Source organism: Ambystoma mexicanum, chromosome 2p (assembly GCF_040938575.1).
Source record: "Ambystoma mexicanum isolate Mex_15411 chromosome 2p, UKY_AmexF1_1, whole genome shotgun sequence".
In the NCBI taxonomy this organism is placed as follows: Eukaryota; Metazoa; Chordata; class Amphibia; order Caudata; family Ambystomatidae; genus Ambystoma; species Ambystoma mexicanum.
The window spans coordinates 276,369,618-276,388,769 of NC_090923.1; the positions used below are offsets into that span (position 1 = coordinate 276,369,618).

Consider the following 19,152-nt stretch of genomic DNA (forward strand, 5'->3'; position numbering starts at 1 on the left):
CTTCATGATGGTTAGTAGCCTGGCGCCAAAGGCGCCAGGACTGACTCCATGAGAGTCTTGGATGAGGTTTTAAGGCCTTTGAACAGACCCGAACTGGAAGGCTGACTTGCCAGTGAGGGCCAGGGGCAAGGGTCATGACAAAGACCCACCGGTCCTCGGTGATGGTCTGCCATACCTCCCAGTGAGACACAATGCACCCTCCCACGGGGTCTCGTGGGAGCGCCAAAAACCATCATTTAGCAGGTTTCTCAGAGGAGGGACTCCCAGATCCTGAGGAGGAGAGCGAGGACCGAGAGAAACACCAGCCTCGCTGCTAACGCTGGCTTGAATTTCCAGCTGGAGTATCGACGGTTTCCCGATCTAGAAACCCCCGAAAACCAGAGGAAGACTGAGGCTGCAAAGGAGTTCTGAACCCTAAAAGGTGGTTTTACCAGACCGGACAAAGACTTGGCCGTCTCTACGTCCGTTGACGAATGGAACAGTTCTTTGCCGTCAAAGGGCAGGTCCAGAACTTTATCTTGCACCTACTTGGAAAACTTTGTGGCATGAAGCCAGGCCTGACAAGACGTGTCCATGCCAAGAATGAGGCCCCGAGCCGAGTTGTCAACATGATGCGCTGCAGCCTCAAGCATATCCTGCGCCACGACTCTGGCATCCGACAAGCCAGCCTTAAAATCATCCAGCCTGTCCGCAGGAATGAACTCCTCAAATTCCGACAGACCCTTCCACATTTTCATATTTGCCACCGCTAAAATGAGCTCCTTGTTCGCCTGGCGCAACTGCATAGCCGAATTAGAAAAGATCTTCCTTCCCAAAGAGTCAAGCAGCTTGTCCTCTTTGGCCAGAATGTGAGTCGCCGCTGTAGATGACGCTGAAGCCGGTCTGGATTGAAGCGTAGCGGCCACCACCACTGTGGAGGAAGGAAGCGGGCAAGATGCCAAGGCTACCTCCTCCGAAGTAGGAAGCCTATAACGAGCGTCAATCTTTTTGTAAACATGCAGTCCAGAATGTGGCTTATCCCAGACTTTACGGACCTCGGCCAAAAACTCCTTCTGAAACAACAAGCCAGTGCGTTCCAGAGGAGACAAGGTGAACACCCCCGAAAGCACCCCTTCTTGTGGAGGGGGTGTCTCGGGCTGGAACATCCAGAAGAGTCATGTCCAGTACCCGGTCATGGAACGCCCTAACAGAGCGGGGCTGGTCAACGCCATCCTGATCCGGACCCGCAAGGGGATCGGCCTGCGTCATGTCTGGCTCTGCCGAAGACTTGTCAATTGGAGACAAGGGCGGTGGAAGGGCGGGCTGGAGGTGGGCCAACCGGTAGAGGTGGGACAGCCACCGGAATAACCAGTGCTGTGACGGGAAATCAGAACAGAACCGGGGCCTGGAGGGCAGATTTCCTTAAAAAGACCCAATTCCTTCATGGGGTCAGAATGCATTAGCTTCTGAAATTTTTCAGAAGAAGGCATCCTCCGCCGAAGGCTTAGACACTGTGGCCTCATGAGCGGAATAGTTCCAGGGCTCCAAAGGAGAGGGTTGCCAAGAGGGGCCCTCACCCGCCGGATTGACGTAGATTAATGGTTAAGATGCTGCAGGGAGCGAAAACAGTGCTGTATTTGCATCCGAGCGTTCCAGTCAAACTGGACGAAACGGTGCACCATGAAAACGCGGTTCACCCGAAAAGATGCTCCCAACGCCGATGGTGTGGGTGTTGGGTCCAAAATGGCCATTGCAGTTTGTGCAGGAAAGGGCGCCATTTTGTCAACGCCTGAGGAGAACTGCGTCACATGTGTTTATGAGGCCGGGGTCTCCACTGACAGGTCAGGGGTCTTGACACAAGGAACCTCGGCAGAGCCGGTACTGTGTGGCCTAGGATGTTTCGGAGACATAATAATAGCCAAATTAGCCTCTGAAAGAGGAACCTCAGCAACGGCGGTAACAGAGGAATTACGGTCAGCGACCACACTCTGTGCCCCCTCAACAGAACCGGTATCCCCACTAGAACGGAACAATGAGGAACCCACCTCACCGACAAGACCTTAACAGGCCTCTCAGTTCCGTCGGTCACCTTGGCCTCCGAAAGAGGAACCTCGGACCAGAGTCCTGTAACAGCTCCCTCAGGAGGGGCCTTGAACCTTGGTTTGATACAAAAAAAAAAAACAAGAGGCCTCAGGGCGCGCCCCGGTGTCTTTATGGGAAGCTCCAGACAAGGAGACCTCGAAGGAAGCTCCGGTACCCACTGCCTCAGTAGAACTGGGCCATTGAATAGCCCCCACAGGAGGGGCCTCGTATTGTAATCCAGTATGAGTAGGCCCCTTACGGAGACCCTCTGAGAAAACTCCAGTACTTTTCTTAGGCCTAGAAGGCACCTCAGGGAGATCCCCGGTGACAGAGCTTTTAAAGCCCCTCCGGACTGGGAAGGAGTCCCCCGGTCGGGGTGCCCTAAAAACTAAAGAACTTACTGGGTGTCTCTTCTTCTCGTCACTGATACTCTGAAAATGCAGAGGAGGAACACGCTGGAACACCTCCGCCCACCGTTCCAGACGACATTGAAGAGCCCGGACTGAAAGAGAATTGCAGTAGAAGCACGAGTCCCACCGGTGATCCGGACCCAAACACTCTAGGACACTGGAAGGAAAAAAAAAAAAGTCTTCCGAAGATGCAAGTGTGTCCAGTCGTGAACGTGCGGAGAAAAGGACTGATGGGTGATGCGCTGGGCCGAGCTAAGGAGGGCGGGGTTACGGCTGCATGCGGTACCCCACGTAAAAAGAGAAGGACACATTTTTGAAAAATGTGATGCTTTTTACAAAGTGCTCCGGTCCTGTCCCACAGGACAGAGGAATGTCCCATAAGTAGGGAGGAAAGGGACAGGACGTAGGAGTAATTAGGTTTTGTTAGTATAGGCCATGTTGATTTGACGGACTCGACTAGGACTGTTTATTACTTGATTGTCGAGACTACTCCCATCCTAGTTATAGGGCAGAGTAGGAGTTTTTTTCAAACCCAGGAACTTCGGTTTTACAAATGGTATCTTTTTTGTCATCGTCCTACATGCGATATCATGCCTGCCCTACATACAAGGCATAAAAGAACTATCATCACCTTCAAAGCTTTTGAACATTTGCAAATCCACTTTGCTGTTGCGTTTTACACCCAGGTTTATGCTGTTGCGTTTTACACCCAGGTTTATGGTGAACGTGCTAGACTATTTAGGCTGCAAGTCTCTGGACTGTCTTCCAGCATTACGTATGCCTAGCAATGCTAAAGACAAGATCGAACAGAATTTGTAACATAACATGGTTTAATTTTGTTAGGAGACATTAACATACGCACGTTAATCTCCTAGATTGCTTTACTACACAGTTGAAGGCCTTTCAGAGCACAACACGAACAACTACATCGCTAGGTCATGCGACTGTGGGTCTTTGTCCCATTAACAAATCGTTCTTCATTGTACAGATTTAATGTCAAAGGTCAGATTATTGTGGCACCCACAACATCTCAGTATACAACAACTACACCATCAAACTTTGAACACTCTTTTGGACATTCAAGGGTGCGTTTGTCAGTCATTGCATTTCTGATTGATTATGTAATGCAGGTCTCATTCGACTGGTGTTCTTTTGACGCTTGAAAGGCCAAATGGGTAACAACAACAAAAAAAAGCCATTAGTCGCACAGCGTGTCTTGTGTTAATGTGTGTAGTATCCGAAGAAAAAACACCCCAATCATTTGTGATCTTCCACAACCAAACCATAGTCTCAAGTAGGTGGTTTCCAAGCATTTTGGATAAGGATGAGATTCATTCACCATGCCCTCATTTGCAAGATGATCAGCAAACAAATCAAAAGGAAATGGCATTAATTTTTTAACACTCACCATATTCTCCAGGGACGCCTCTCATGCTTTGGTTCTCTGAAGCGTTTCACTGAAGAAAAAAAAAAGGGAATATGTATTAAATCAATGGAAGGAGATCCTATATTTTTTTTTTTAAACAGTTTTTATTTTATATAACACAAACATTACAATACTTGGGACTTCTGTGTGCAATTCAAAATCATAACGTTAGAAACAGCATTCTTCACTATAGTGGCTACTAGCTGTCCCATTCAATTAGGGGTCCTACCTCCTCCTCCCCTCTCCTGCAAACCAAATCAAACCAAACCAAACGGCCGAACTCTCCTTGGTCTCTGGGCTGCCTTCCAGCCCATTGTTATCCTCCATTTGGCCAGGATATATGCTAGGTCTTTCATTTTGCTTATGTGCCTTAAGTTGCGTGGCCTAGGGAAACCCCCCCCCCCCCAATGCATGTCCTGCATCATCATCTCCTCTTCCTGCCCCCCCCCCCTCCAAACCTGATCTTACTGGGGGGGGGGGTATGCTCTATGCGTGACATACAGTTGAATTTGTTGGAGCCTTGCGTTCCGCGACACTGATATCTTTGGGCTCTTTCCCAGAGCCCATCCGACATGGGCTCTCCCACATCTTCTTCCCAAAGTTGTCTCAATTGGGTCAATTCCTTCCCCACCTTGGACACCAACAGCTCATATGCGAGAAATCTCATGGCCACCCTCCGAGATATCACATCGTCTCCATGGCGGCATCCGGTTGTTCAGTGAGCACCACTGTTGGCCACTTCGCTCACACTCTTAACAATTCTGGTCCAAGTTATGCACTGCCCCTTATGCTCCCCAATGTCTATCAGTTTCGGGAACTCCAATGCCTCCCCCTCTTGCCATATGTCTCCCAGGGTGGCCAGGCCTACTGGTTCCCAGTACCTGTGGACCCCTTGTATCAGTTGGGTATCCTCTCTGAATAGTGCTACCAGCAGCACCTGCGTAGAGTACGGAACCGGGTGTCCCGTTATCTGCCATGCTCTATGCCACACCTCCCAGCCCAGTGCCAGCAGCCCCGCCATCCCCCGGACCCTTGGTTTGGACAGCCACACCAACTCTGTGGAAGAAGGGAGCCGGTTCCCCGCACAGCAGCCTGGATTCTGCGGTCTCAGACAACTACCTCGCTACATACTGCAGCTGTCCCACCAAGTAGTATAGTTCAAAGTTCGGCAGGTTTATCCCGTCCCTCTCACACGGGTTTTGTAATTTCCAAAGGGCCACTCTGTTCCTGCAGTTGTTCCAAATGAAGCCCCAGCACAAAGCTGTGGAAACGCCTCGGGATTACATGCGGGATGTTAACAGTCTGGGCAAGACTACCATTTTGAGCAGGGCAGCTCTCCCCATCATAGCCAGGGGTAGCCTGGACCAGAATCCCATGCCATTTTTGATTCCTTCCTTTGCCTTTACCGTATTATGTGCATGTTCTTCTCCTGCCGTATGGTAAATGTCAATTCCGAGGTATCAGAACGACTTGGTGCACCAGGGTATTGGCAAGCTCCCAGGCTGGACAAGCCTGTACTTCCCCAAGGGGGAACATGCTAGACCTCTTGGGGTTAACCGCTATGCCGGAAAGGGCGGCAAATTGCTCCATCACGTCCAGAATGAACTGCATGTTCTCTTCTGGGTAGCGCAGATACAACAGTATGCCGTCAGCTTATAAAGAAACAAGAAGCATACCCCTCCTCCCACGCAAGCGCGGATACCCATCTCCTCGTATTGCTATCTTAGGCAGATGGCCAGTGGTTCCAACGCTAGTATGTACAACATGGGCGACCACGGGCAGCCCCGTCTAGTACCCCTGCTTAGTTGCCATTTATCCAATATGATAGCGCCCGTTTTAACCCTGGCAATCGGGGAGCTGTATAACATTTCCACCCACTTGAGGTACCCCGGTCCCATTCCATAGCCCTCTAAGGTCACGATCAGCCATGGACATCTAACTGAATCGAAGGCCTTGACCGCATCCAATGAGACTATAGCTAATTCCCCTGGGTGGTCTTTTGTTTGGTCGATGATATGATGCAATCTTCTGAGGTTATCAGTTATGTTCCTGCCCGGGACGTAGCCCATTTGATCGGTGTGTATCAGTTTACCAATGACAACCTTAAGCCTATTTGCCAGCACAGCAGTGAGGATTTTACTGTCCCGATTGAGCATCGAAAGGGGTCTGTACGACCCACAGTCCGTGCTAGGCTTGCCCAGCTTCAAAAGCGGAATAATCACCGCCTCCCATAGGGACTCTGGTAGCCTGCCTTGCTCGTACGACTCGTTCAGCATAGCCAGCAGCGGGGGAAGCCACTCCCGTTTATAAGCTTTGTAGAATTCGCTCGGAAGCCCAGACCCAGGGGCCCTACAGGTGGGCAGGTGCTGAACCACTAGCTCGAGTTCTTCCATTGTAATAGGGGCATCCAGGTCTGCACATTCTGCATCATCTAGGATGGGTAGGCCTATATCCTCCAGCGTTCACTGGATTTTGTGGTCCACCTGGGTCCTCAGAGGTTTATGCATCTCTGGAACTCTTCATTCAACCCCTCCTGGGTATTCTGGGTCCACCCTCCTTCCCCTTTAATTTCCCTGATCCCCGATCGCGGCGTCTCGCTCTTGTATAGCCAGGCCAGCAACCTGCCCGGCTCATCTCCCCCCGCATGCCGTCTTTCCACATATTTTTTATAGCTTATTTTACATAACCTGTCTCAACCTTCTCCACTAGCTTGTTGTAGCTGCCTCATCTTATCTCCATCATCATTAGAGGTGCCCCCTCTGCACATCTCCAGCTCCTCTTCAATTCCCTTCAACTCCTACTCAATGCTCCCCCCCTCACCCCCAGAGCCCCCTAGATTTCAATATGGCAAACCCCCGCGAAACCACCTTAAACGCCTCCCACACGGTTTCCATAGAGCCAACACTGCCAGTATTGATCTCAAAGTACTCAGTGATCGCCTCTCTTAAATCCTCCCGGGTCCTGCAGAGCTTCGGTTCTGAGCCTCCAAGTGGGGATACGCGCCCTGGGAGGCTGGTGTCGCCACTCCAGGACCAGGGGGGGGGGGGGAGTGGTCCAAGAGCACCCTGGCTTTATATTCCGCGGCTTCCATCTCTCTGCCAACTCGGTGGAGGCCAACAATTAGTCCAGTCTTGATTGAAGGTCGTGTGGTGCCGTATAGTGAGAATATTGCATATCTACAGGATGCAGCAGCCTCCAGACATCAGCTAGGTCGAAGTCTCTCAGGAGGGCCTGTAACACCTTTGCTGCTGGGGTGGGTTTGTCTATTTTACCATTCGATCCGTCAACCTTAGTGTTAAGCACGCAGTTAAAGTCTCTGCCCCACAGGATCCCGCCACCCAGCAGGGGGCTAATTCTACTATATAGAGTCCTTAAGTAAGCCACGTTGTCCTGGTTAGGGGCGTATGAATTTACAATACATACTTCCCGGTTTTCCAATATTCCCTTCATAACGATCAGTCTGCTGTCTGGGTCCGCTGCGACCTGAAGCAGCTGAAATGCTACATGCGGTGCCACCCAGGTGATAACTCCTCCGAATATGTGGCTCCCTCCAGGCACCTCATCCATTTCTTCTTGACCACCTCCAGTTTCTCCTTGGTGAGGTGGGTCTCCTGTAACAACGCTATGTCAATCCTCATCCTTTTCAGATGCATAATCACCTTGTTGCGTTTCAGATAGCTGTTGAGGCCCCTGACGTTCCAGGTGACCACTCCAAGGCACCCTGGCGCCATAACTACAGTGTCCCGCCCTCCTTCTCCGCCTCTTATTCCGCCTGTTAAGATTCACGTTTTGGCTCGTTACCCTTTCCCTCCCATCAAACCCCCCCCACGCTCTTCCCCAACTCTGGTTCCCCAACTTCAAGCCACTGCACAACCCCGCCACCCCCCTCCTCCAACCTCGACCTCGACCCCAACCCCACCAATTGCCCAGCTCCATCGCTGGATCTCAGGCCCCCCCGCGTTTGGCTCTGCCCTAGAAAACCCAGGCCCAGAACCCTGCAAGGTGTCACCGGACTGCCAGTGACCTAACTAAACTTCTTGTTATGGGGGTGTGAGGTCAAGCTCCATGTAGCTCCCATGTTAATATCAAGGTTTCCAGTCCCACCGGATCATACATACAACTGTGGCTCTAGGCATACTCCCCCGCCAGTTATATACAAAGCTATATTCAAGTCCCATTGTCATAAGCTGCAGCACCTAGGGTGCTCCAGACGCATATTACTTATCTTCGCCTTCGTTTTCCTGGATATCTGGTTCTTGGGGACAGCTCTGCGCGTCCAACCATCCCATGGCGTCCTCTGGGGTGTCAAAACAAGATTCTGCTCTTGTGGAATACCTTCAGTTTAGCTGGGCAGAACATGTACTTGTAGCCAGCTTCCCACAATCTCCTTTTCACAGACGCAAAGTTCATACGGCTGCGCTGTACCTGCACGGTGTAGTCCGGGTATGCGATTATGTTCACAGGCCCCCCTCTGTATCGTGCCTCCCTTCCGAAAGTGTTCAAGGATTTTTCCACAGTCCCGGTAGTTTAGGATCTTGGCGATCACTGGCCTAGGGGGTTCCCCGGCAGCTGCTTCCTCATCATGGCCCTGTGCGCCCTCTCTACAGCGAACCCCTGGGACATGGCACCCCCCGTATCCACTGCATTAGCATGGACTCTAATTCGGTTTTGGCAAAATCATCCAGTGTGGGTTGCTTGCTTTTCTGTCTGAGGAGTTTATTGGACATCTTGATGCGTCAGGGACAAGTGGTCCGGCCCCACCGCGTGCGGCCCTCTTTGAGCGTGCTAAGTTGCCCAAAGTATCAGGGCCCAGGCCAATCGTGTCAGGGGTGTCCCCAGCCACTTCTCCTACTGCCAGAGTGGACTGTGTCCTCCCGCGTACTCCTGTGGTTACAATCCTTCCTCACGGGTCCCAGGCACCTGCCCTGGTCGATCCCCAGTGCTGGTGTGGCCCTGCGGGCCTGTGTGCTGCCACTACGTGCGTCTTTTAGGTGCACCCGCAAGTTTCCCCTTACCCAAGGTGGCCGCAGATCTGTCTCTTACGTGGCTGCTTACGTGGGGGCTCTGGCACCAGGTGGTGGTGTCCGTCAGGTCTTGATGGGCTGAGCGATCTGGTGATGCCCGACGCTCTACACACGGCTCCACCAGCCGCATGGCACCCCACGTCCGTCCCCAGGCCTGGGCACTCAGGCATCCTCTCCTCTGCCTGCGCTTTGTGTTGGTGGCCGCTCGATCGGTGCGGGAGTTGTGTCTCGTTGGGGGCTTATGCCCACACGAATGTCCGGGTGCACGTTCCTGCGCTCTTACTGGGTGTTCCATGGGCACTGCTGGCTGGGCACTGCCTGCAGGGCACTCCCGTTGTCTGATATCCTGTGGAGATCTCTCCAGGCCCACCCGCACTTCCACCTACCGGTTCCCAAGTGTGTCGGGTCTGTGCACGGCCAATCCTACCTCCTGTTTATTCGATTCGCTGTGGAGCCCATCGAGGCAGTGCGGGGAATGCTCCGGCACCTTCCCGATGGTCGTCCGGATCTCGGTGCAGGTCAGCGTTTGTCTCTTCCAGTCCCTCCGGTCAGGGGTCGCCACTCCTCCAGGGGCTCCCCGATCTAACAGCAGGGATCCGGGCGCACGGCTCCAGCTGTTCCGCCACCGCGTTCAGTGGCATCAGTGCATCTGGGGGCATTCTGTCCCAGCCCTGCACAGCGTCCCGAGTTGGCAGGGATCCCCTATCCCTCCTGTGCTCGTTGCAGGCTTCGATGTCTGCCCCCTGGTCCTGCAGGCCCCTCCTCCGGCTGGGTCTGCTAGTCAGCACTCGGGCTGGGCATCACTTGTTCCATACGGCCGCAACGGGCTTCATCACTGCCGCTCCAGCCAGTGTTCGCGGCACGACACTGGTCAGTTTATGACCCTTTGTCCCTGTCCACCATCAGTCGTGGGCACCCTTCTCGTCGCTGGCAGAAACTTCCCGCTCCGGCTAAAAATCGGGCCATTCCAGCGCTTGGATTATGCACCAGATATTCATACACCCATCGCAGTATTGCCGGCGTGCATCATCTACTGGAAACTTTGTTTTTTCTGAGGATCAGGGTCGGATCTTCGGGAGCTCCTCATGGACACGTCCTCTCACGCGGCCATTTAGCCACGCCCCGAAGGAGATCCTATTATACGTACACCGTTTACAGTGGACCAATCAAAATAAATGTACACAGAACCTTGTCAGAGTGCATACATTTCAAAAATGAGTCAAGAAAATCAAAGAACTGCACTGTTTTACAGTTAAGTCTATGTCAAATAAATTGACATCTGGCCCAATGAGTAAATAAATTAACTATTGAGAATTAACACATTTGTTCAATTCATAATTTCAATAGCAGCAATGCACCAGCAACAAACCATATAACAGCACAGCATATTTACAAAGAGTAACTAGCAGAACACGTATGCAATTACATTAGGTAGACAAAACAGTATAGTTTTATTGTTACACTGTTCTTTGCAAAAGTATCTTTAAAATGACCTATCCCGACATCAGTGCGGGTTGTCCATCAGGGGTAAAACCATAATTGAAGTAATAGTACACTGTAGGTAACAGGATCAGAAATAAATAAAAATGTGTTTGTGGAAAAAAGGAAAGGATTATGCATAAAAATAAATCAAAAACCAGTGAAAGAGAAACATTCTCTCACTTCAACCTATGAGGTATAATAGAGTCAGAAGTGTTAGAAGTGTTAGAATTATTTGTGCCCCAATATGATCACAAAGTCGACCATAGAGCCAACACTAAAGCGTTTAACACAAGTCAGAAAATTGAGAAAGCATCTCCCCTTCTAGGGGTAACCTCACGTTTAAATTGGTAATTAAACTGCATAGACAAAAATCTGTTGTCGAAAACACTAATTGAATGTCCTAATGAGTAACTAGATGATGGAATGGAAAAAAGTAAAAATACCCTCGAGTGACTTACAATTATGCAGAGTGCACAGTAGATGCCCCGTAAAAGCTTCCATTTACATTGCAAGCTCACAAGGAAATGCTGCAAGAGGCATCCTGAGGCTCCTGTTCAACATCAACTATTGTAAGCATGGAACTAAAGATCCATGTTCGAAAGGCAATCAACCACTAGAACGTTCAATACCCACACTTACCTCCACGTCACTTTTCCTTGTTGTCCCAGTGCTTACATACGAGACTCCTTGCCTCATAAGCAAGTACTGGGATGAGGAAGAGTGGGACTTGGAGTAATGAAGATTACAGGAAACTAAGCCAGGCATTACATCCATGCCCCTCCACCTCATCCCAGTACCTTTGAAGGAGTCAAAGTGTCTCATACACAAGTACTGGGACAAGGAAGAATAGGGCTAAGAGTAATGTGTAAGTGATTTCAATCCAGCACTCCAAGTCAGTCAATGCCTAGTATGGGATGCCCAATGGAAACCCTTATTTATATATTTTCATGTCAAAGTTGGTTTAATTCTGGATAATGTACCCTTATATAACTCCTCTCTTTGAATTCCCCTGGTCTCACTGAACCAAGAAATAGGTTTGTTTTGCAAATTAAAAGATTTATTTGAAGAATTGACTATATAGATTAAACTTTTTATGAATATGAATAATATCTGAATATCGCACTTATGAATATTAACAATGATCAGCAATGGCTAATATTACAATATCAATCTCTAATCAATTAAGAGTAGGAATAGGAAGAATATTATATCAGAGAATACGTTGTATGGTTCAAGGAAATGCAATGATAGGAAAGAATGCGCACAGAAATAAAACTTGATATGACTTCAATTAAAACTCAATATGATCACTCTTTCCCCCCGTTATTACTCACTCCCCCCAGTATGCAATATGAAGATATGGAATGAGGGCATACAGGTATCGGGAGTAACAATTAATTGCAGTTTCAATCCAGATTCCCCCAGCAAGCTTAGAGAGCACAGGTATGATTTTAAAACAGGTCAATCGCTTTTAAATGTGGTTTGAATGGGAAAATGCTAAAATGTATTTTCATTCGCTAAATAGGATTCAGAACTAGCAAGAGTTGCTTTGGATTAGGTCAAGTAAGTACTAGCAATGATGGTAAATGATTAGCAGATTGAAAACGAAAATCAGCAGTTGAAGAAAACAGGAAACCGCTATTTTGACATGTGGTGAAATTGAGCCAAATTGCAAATTCGCGACAACTTTTCCGCGTGCGGGAAACGCGATTACAAGGAATTGGACTGTCATTTTGGGTTAGTTTGGAAGCTGAGGATGTTAGCTTCAAAATGACATTTAAATATGGTTCAAAAGTTAGTGGTTTTAATAAAGGTAGATTTTTCAGAAACAAAGTCAAGATTTCAAAATGAAAGATGTGCTGTTGAAGATTTGGAACAAAGATTTCTGAACACTAGAGAGTCTATGGAGCCGCAAACTACACGACAGCCCAGCCACCTATCCAGAGGCCCCTCCAGATGGTTTCTGTCTGAACGAGACGATTGCCTTTCTCCATAAAATATATATTAGCGCCAAGATGATTATCACTACGATGATCAAGGATTATGTGGAGGAGAGAAGAACTTAGGATAGACAACAGAGATTCAATAATGCAGTTATGAATAGGTTGGATTGGGTTACTTAATACTAAGAGGTTGGTCATGGACAGTTCTACACTAAATACTTACAACTATGGCTTTGAAATGGAATGGGCCCGTCAAAGATCTGGTCAAGGGTTTGGCTGGGATTCTCTCACCACCAGACAGGTCTCAGGAACTGGGTTCTGCTCTCAGCAAGGCCCTCTGGTCTGCGCGGCCTCTTGGACTGGATCTGATGGGTTGGTTCTGGGTACAGCTCTGCTCTATGGGTCTGGATCTTGGTTCTAGCACGAGGTTCTTAGCTAGAACAGCAAAACAGCACAGCCAGGCTGTTGGATTTTGTGGTGTGCCCCTTGGACGTTTAGAGGTTAGAATCAGGTTGCGAAAGATTGAGGCCTGCTGAAAAATGGTTCAGCTTCTTGGGTTAGGCCTCTCTGCTTCAAAGTTCTAGAGTTTTGGTTCTAGAGTCTGGTCTCTGGATCTATGCCTGGAGCTTCCTGCAGGGTGCTACGCCAAGAAATTAGTTGAGTGGAAGAGTGCGTGTCCCTCTAGGTCCTCAGTCCCTATTTATCTATTTCCAAAGTGGGTGGGGTGGCGGATTATCTATGCCCAACCCTCTAAGGATCTGATAGGTCAGAATTTCCTGTCCCCCGATTTGAGAAAGGAGCAATGTGTCATCCTGTGTCATGTTTATGGCTTAGGGAAAAACCCTCCCATTTGTGTCTGTACAGTACATCTTATTTTTCATAACATATTTATAATATGCACAGCTTGTTATTACATATACAGATTAATTAAGGAACGTCTCTGTTCAAGTCCCATGTTCCTACGAGCTCCGGTTCGTAAATGACAACTTTTTCACACTTTGTGGGTTTCTCAATGTTAGTTCTGCACCAATTTTTATACATGCATGCACATCCCATCTGGGCACATTTCTGTAATTTTTCATGTTCCCAACATAAACACAATGGCTACAATATGAATAAATTCCGGGGTTCAGCCTCAGAACATCGCACAGATTCCAAATTAGTCTTAAACTGTGAGCAAATTTTTCATTTTAACAATCTCCAAGTTTCATATTTTTGTCAGTTCAGCACAATATTTTATAAGTATTTTCCTTAAACATATATTTAATCCAATGTCAAATCCTTATTTTCAGTCTGGCCCGCCTCCAGAGCTGGGCTGAGTCAGAGGTCACATGGCCTTCTTCCTGCCAGAGCAGTTTGTTGTTGGTCACACCCGAATTAGCATTCCTATTCAGCTCAAATACTCCATTGTCTGCACTCAGAGCAACAGGCCAGGGTGCCCCTCCCAGTTCCTTTTAACACCAGCTGGCCATTCTCTTAGCCAAGGGCAGGGGGAAGTTTCCTTTGTTCAGGAAGACGGTGTGGAATGCGTTTGAAGCACAGTATGGGAAACTTTAACTCTTAAACCCAATATCTAAAAAATTGTCTCGTCTTAAAATATAACTCAAATTTTTCACAAATGCAACCAATTTCTTACTTCAAGCCTTTTCAGAATATAGTTTTGAATTGTATACGCTCCTTAGGCTTCTGATAGCAAGTCTTTCTTTGGCATAGTTTGAGTTCAATGTTCAACTTAACACAAGATAGGTTTTAAATCGCCAGCTTCTGACAGAGGCGAGTAAAGGTATTACACCTATTTTTGACAGATTTCTTCCAGCAAGCAATCCTCAAAAGTGGACTTTTTTCAGATAACATACTTCTGTTGACATTATGTGGATTCTTGAAGTAGAATGATGTTCACCACCCAACAAGGAGGTTGGATCTTTTTGGGTGGTTTGTGAGCCATGATTTTTGCACATTTTTGACAATCAAGAAAACGGATTTCCAAATAGCTGTTTCTTTTTGGCAATCCGCATTGCTTTTTCAAGCGATTTCAGGCTACTTTGTGGGTAGCCCAATGGTGGGTTTTGGCAGTGATCTCCTGTGCTCACTAAGATAGGCAAAAGTGGATGGCGGCCTATTTTTCAGATTTCTACTGCACAATTTTGGGTGATTTGTAGCGAGCAGCATGCTTTCCAGTGGCCATTTGAGGTTTCTTCTGCCAGAAATGCACAGTAATGTTGCAGGGCCTGGACCAGGTGGTTGAGACATACCACAAATGAATACTAAGAAGTAACCATGGGATTAAACACAAGTAGTGGCGCAACACCATTGAGCTGGCCGGCTTCAGGCGTCCCATCCCGCCCTATTAGTTAAAAAAGAAATTGTTTCTTTTTGAGAGCACTCCACTTCATTAAGAAATCATTTCCATTAAGGACCTGACCAAACTATAATGGAAATAATGTCTTTATCCAGGCAGAGGGCCTACAAAAATAAATAATTTCTTTTTTAAGTCAATCCACTCATCCCACCCGATGAATGGAGGCCTCCAGCCTAGAGGCTTCCAAGCCATGGGTTGGGGGGAGCACTCAGACCTCGACAATAGTTTATTTTTTAGTCCTTCTGCCTTCATAAAGAAATTGCCACTACGCTGTAACAGAGGGACAAAATAAATCTGTCCCCCTCCCCCCAATTTTAGTTATGTTCGGACGAATAGGAGGTCTGTGTAGACTAGGCCACTCACAATAGGAAGGGGCTCTTCATACTTCCGCATCCCAGTACTGATCTTGCAAACTCATGGTGAGTCATGTGGTCTCTCCCTCGTCTCAGTGCGTAAGGGATATGTAGTATTCTATGTTCTTTGATGCAGCATTCTATATTCCTTGTTTATATCTCCACTAGTTCCCCATGGAATGCGGAGGGGAAAAATGCAGATAGAGTCAGTCGTGTCAGTGCTGTTAATGAGCCGGTGGGATAACCATTTCTCTCAATAACCCTCCTAGCTTTCAATATCCTTTGCAGAGCATTTTTCAAGATACAAGTCCCTTTTGGAGTCTACACTCGTCCCAGTACTTCTACAATATTGATATGGCAAAGGTATATGGGTACACTAGGGAAGGTGTTGGGGAGGGGGAGCGCAGGAAGGTGTGTTCGGGTTAGGATGGTTATGGGGATACCATGTTCTCCCCAGGTGTAACCTCCCCAACCCCCCCCCCCCCCAATGAGATCCACCAGCTCAGTTCCACCACCCCAGGGAGATTATCTGGCAAGTGACAGTAAGTTTTTTTCCTTAGAGTTTGGCTTGAGCTCATGATGTACATATATGCAAGCTTAGTCGCATGCTCGGGTCATACTATTGGTGTCCACCCCTGCGCCCCTCCCCCATCCTCTGCTTACCCTTTTTGGGGTTTAGATTTTGCGTGGCAACCTTACTGTCCCTTAAACACCAATAAAAATCAGCCATAGCACCCCTTTGACAAAGTATTTTCAGCGAACTTCAACTTTTTTTATAACGGAGGTTACACGTTTTCACAGAAATGTATACAGGTTACAAATAATTCCTCATGGCAACGTTCTCTATGAATCTCAAGGCAAAGCCAAAAGTTTGCCTATTTTTGCAATGCTTTTTTGGTCATAAAAACAATTACGGCTCACAGATTAGAGGAGGCTCCCTGTGCACCTTTCCCTCACCCTAGGAGGGGGCTCCCACCTCGAGCTCACAAGTCCTACCAACAGGTCTTATTGCAGTGCCTATGCACTATAGTCAGGAAACTTAAAGGTTGCGATTATCTCAGACATCCCCAGGACTTCCTAGGTGAGTAGGAAAGTATTTTGATGGTCTTAAAACCCTTTTCCTCCAGATGACCATCTCCACCATTTACTCCCATTGCCGGTCTCCTCTTCTCCACCATCCTCAGTGTTTCCAGACTCCAATCTCCTAGTCCCATCTTGCCATGTCCCTTCTCTCCCCTTCTCCTGTGTCCCCCCCTTTCTCCGGTCTCCTGTCTCCATCCTTCAGTTCCTTCCTGATCAGCCCCCAAAAACCAGCCCAAAACCTGCATTGGGCAGACGTAGAAAACTTTTTTTTTTTTTAAAAGGAAAAAAAAAAAGGTAGAGCTAGCAGAGATCATATGAACCGGGATGAGAGTAAACTAGGTGTGTGCCCAATGATAATACTCTATTGCAAAACCAACAGGAGAAAGAGCTGCACACTACAATACAGTAGGTGGTTCTCCACCGATAGGCATGTAGTGGTGTATGATTTTAAACACTCTTCCATAAAGTGCTCAAGCAAACAAGGGGTTAAAACTACAATCACATATTTAATAAGCACCAAAGAAATAGAGCAAAACAAGTTTCACATGCTGTAAGCGGCATTGCTCCCCTGGCAACCGTGGGTTTGCTAAACGCCCCTCACGACTGCGTACTTGATGGTTGCTATGGCACTTTACAGCAATACATGCACACCTGCAGAAGGCGCAAGCGTCACGTCACCTAGATAACCATATAGAACACCAGCAACATGCAACCGCAACTACGTATATCTGTTGCCTAATTCTCTCCCACTGCGCTTCTGATTGAAGTTGTACCGCGTTACTGTGTTCACCTGTAATTCTTTTGAAATCCATTGTTGCTGACACTTGGAACGTTTTCATGGACTGCCTTGTTTTTCCCCCCTGGTCTGCCACTTGATACCTCCTGCTATCGACCTCTGAATGCTTCTCGGATTGCCTTGCCTCTCCCTTGAATTCCTGCTTACATCCTGGTATCTGACTCCGGAATGCTCACGGTTTGTCATGGTTCCTCTACGGAGAAGTCTGTGTTCTCATATCAGGTATACCATCCCTATGGTAGTTCCGGACTATTCTGGCTGTCTACTCACTCAGGGTCACGTTCCTCTGACTCTTTTCTCAACCTTGCCTGAACTTACAGTACTTCAGAACTACATTTCTACTTACCACCTTGGACTGTTAAAACTATCACGGAGAGTGTACATTGGGACGCCATGGTGTTTTCTCTCTGAAATAAACAAACCCTCCATTGGACTTGAGCGCCCTCGTTCCGTTCGGGATTAGGCCAACTCACTAACCTCCCATCAACATATCCAGTGTTGGTACCCTCGTTACTTCCAGCTTCGGAGTAGAGCATCTTCTGTACACGCCTGGGTGCTGCTCTTCATTACACGAGGTTAGTATGTTCACTTTATCCTCGAGTATCTTAATATCCATCACTTCCCTCGCTGATCTCTCGCTTTTCTCCCTTAGCTTGGCGTGTATTCCAGTATCTTGCTCTTTCGCTCGAGAGAAAAAGGTCGCCCTCTGTTGATGAGACCCCCTTCTTGGGTTTTGAACGTGTCTTGGCAGATCGGATTGGAGTTCACCCTACTAGATTCCCGCTACCTGATCCCTCGTACGCGAGTACGACAAGATACAAAACTAATCTCAATGTGAAAGAAAACAATTATTTGACTGGGTGGGACTCTGTTATTAAAAGTAAAACTTCCTTTCTACTAGCAAATTGCAGCAAATGAAATTAACATTTAGCTTACATGCGCACACACATTTTCTTTTAAAAAAATTACAGAAAAACAAGACTGGGACGCGTGCCATATGTTTTTCTGCCGACTACTGAGCAAGCACCGAAATTCTTTCAACGGAAATAAGTCGGCAAAACGGCCTTCTCTTTGAACGTCATTCAAAACATGGAGGCTACTAAAAATGCAAATACACCGATTGTACACTGCAGGAGTGTGCGCAGCTCATTGCCGACAGCAATTTGTTTCACTTCTGCAAGGGGGTGGTGGTGCAGGGGTGGGTGATAGTTTCGCTCAAAGCACACTAGATTGTTCTGTATCATTTTCATTCTAGGTTTAATGGGAAAAGCTAAATATGTTTGGCGTCCCACAACTTGCCAAGAGGCATCATGGAAATTGAATATACCCAGTAATCAGTGCTTCAATTGGAATAAAAAAAAGTGGAGGGACGCTAAAGCATCATGGAAAAAAGTATGGCCTATGAGGCGTAGCATACATGAGGAGTGGCTAAACTTAACAAAATGCTGCTTAATGTTAATTCAATGGGTGGTCCCGACCTTGCATTCAGCTCAAAACGCCCACGCAGATTCAGTATCCCTAGTTTTCAGATTACAAATCAGAGATAAATATTACAAGTTGCAAGCTTCTAGCCAGGCACAAAAAGTTACTCGCCTCCTCAGTTCCCTACATGCACCCATCATTTCTTAGTTGCCAACATTCAATTATCAGCTAGTGGCATGCACACCGAGGCCTGCTCGAATGGGCCCTAAAGTACTGTAAGGGCGGTGAGGGTGCAGACTGTTTGCTTATTTCTTTTATCTCCGTTTTTAATTTGGTTGAGATTTTGCTAACTCTCCCATCTTATTCTAGTGGACCAATTAATTTCTATTCTTTGCGGTCCCAGTACTTGGCTTACGTTTTATGTAATATTTGGCATGTGCTGACTGGCACTGATCCTTTGTTGTGCCAAGGACTATTGTGAACTAGTACAAACCAGAATGTATAGATGAACTTGTCATGTGATGTGTCCGATGGTCTCCTATGTCGGTAGACTATTGAGAATTTTCGAATTAAAATGATTCCAAGAGCCTCGACTGAGGGTTCGGGATGACTCCAGTGAAGTTTTACATTGTTCACCCAATATGTAAACGCTGTGAAGATCTGATCTTTGGTCTTGTAAAACAAACTGGTTTCTGTTTTGCTTCAACCCTAAACAGATGTTCGGCTTAGTTTCTCTGACATATGGAATACTAGAGCGATGGAAACCAGGCAAAGCTTGGGCCAACAGAAACAA

General features: G+C 47.6%; 1 protein-coding gene across 2 annotated transcripts in view; it reads right to left on the bottom strand.

The window, feature by feature from the left end:
- STIMATE (STIM activating enhancer) overlaps positions 1–19,152 on the bottom strand; it is a 620,507-nt gene that overhangs the window by 513,992 nt on the left and 87,363 nt on the right. For both annotated transcript variants that reach the window (XM_069643543.1, XM_069643541.1), the window contains exon 2: positions 3,880–3,928. In XM_069643543.1, coding sequence (XP_069499644.1) covers positions 3,880–3,928 — 49 coding nt within the window. The remainder of the gene's footprint in view (positions 1–3,879; positions 3,929–19,152) is intronic.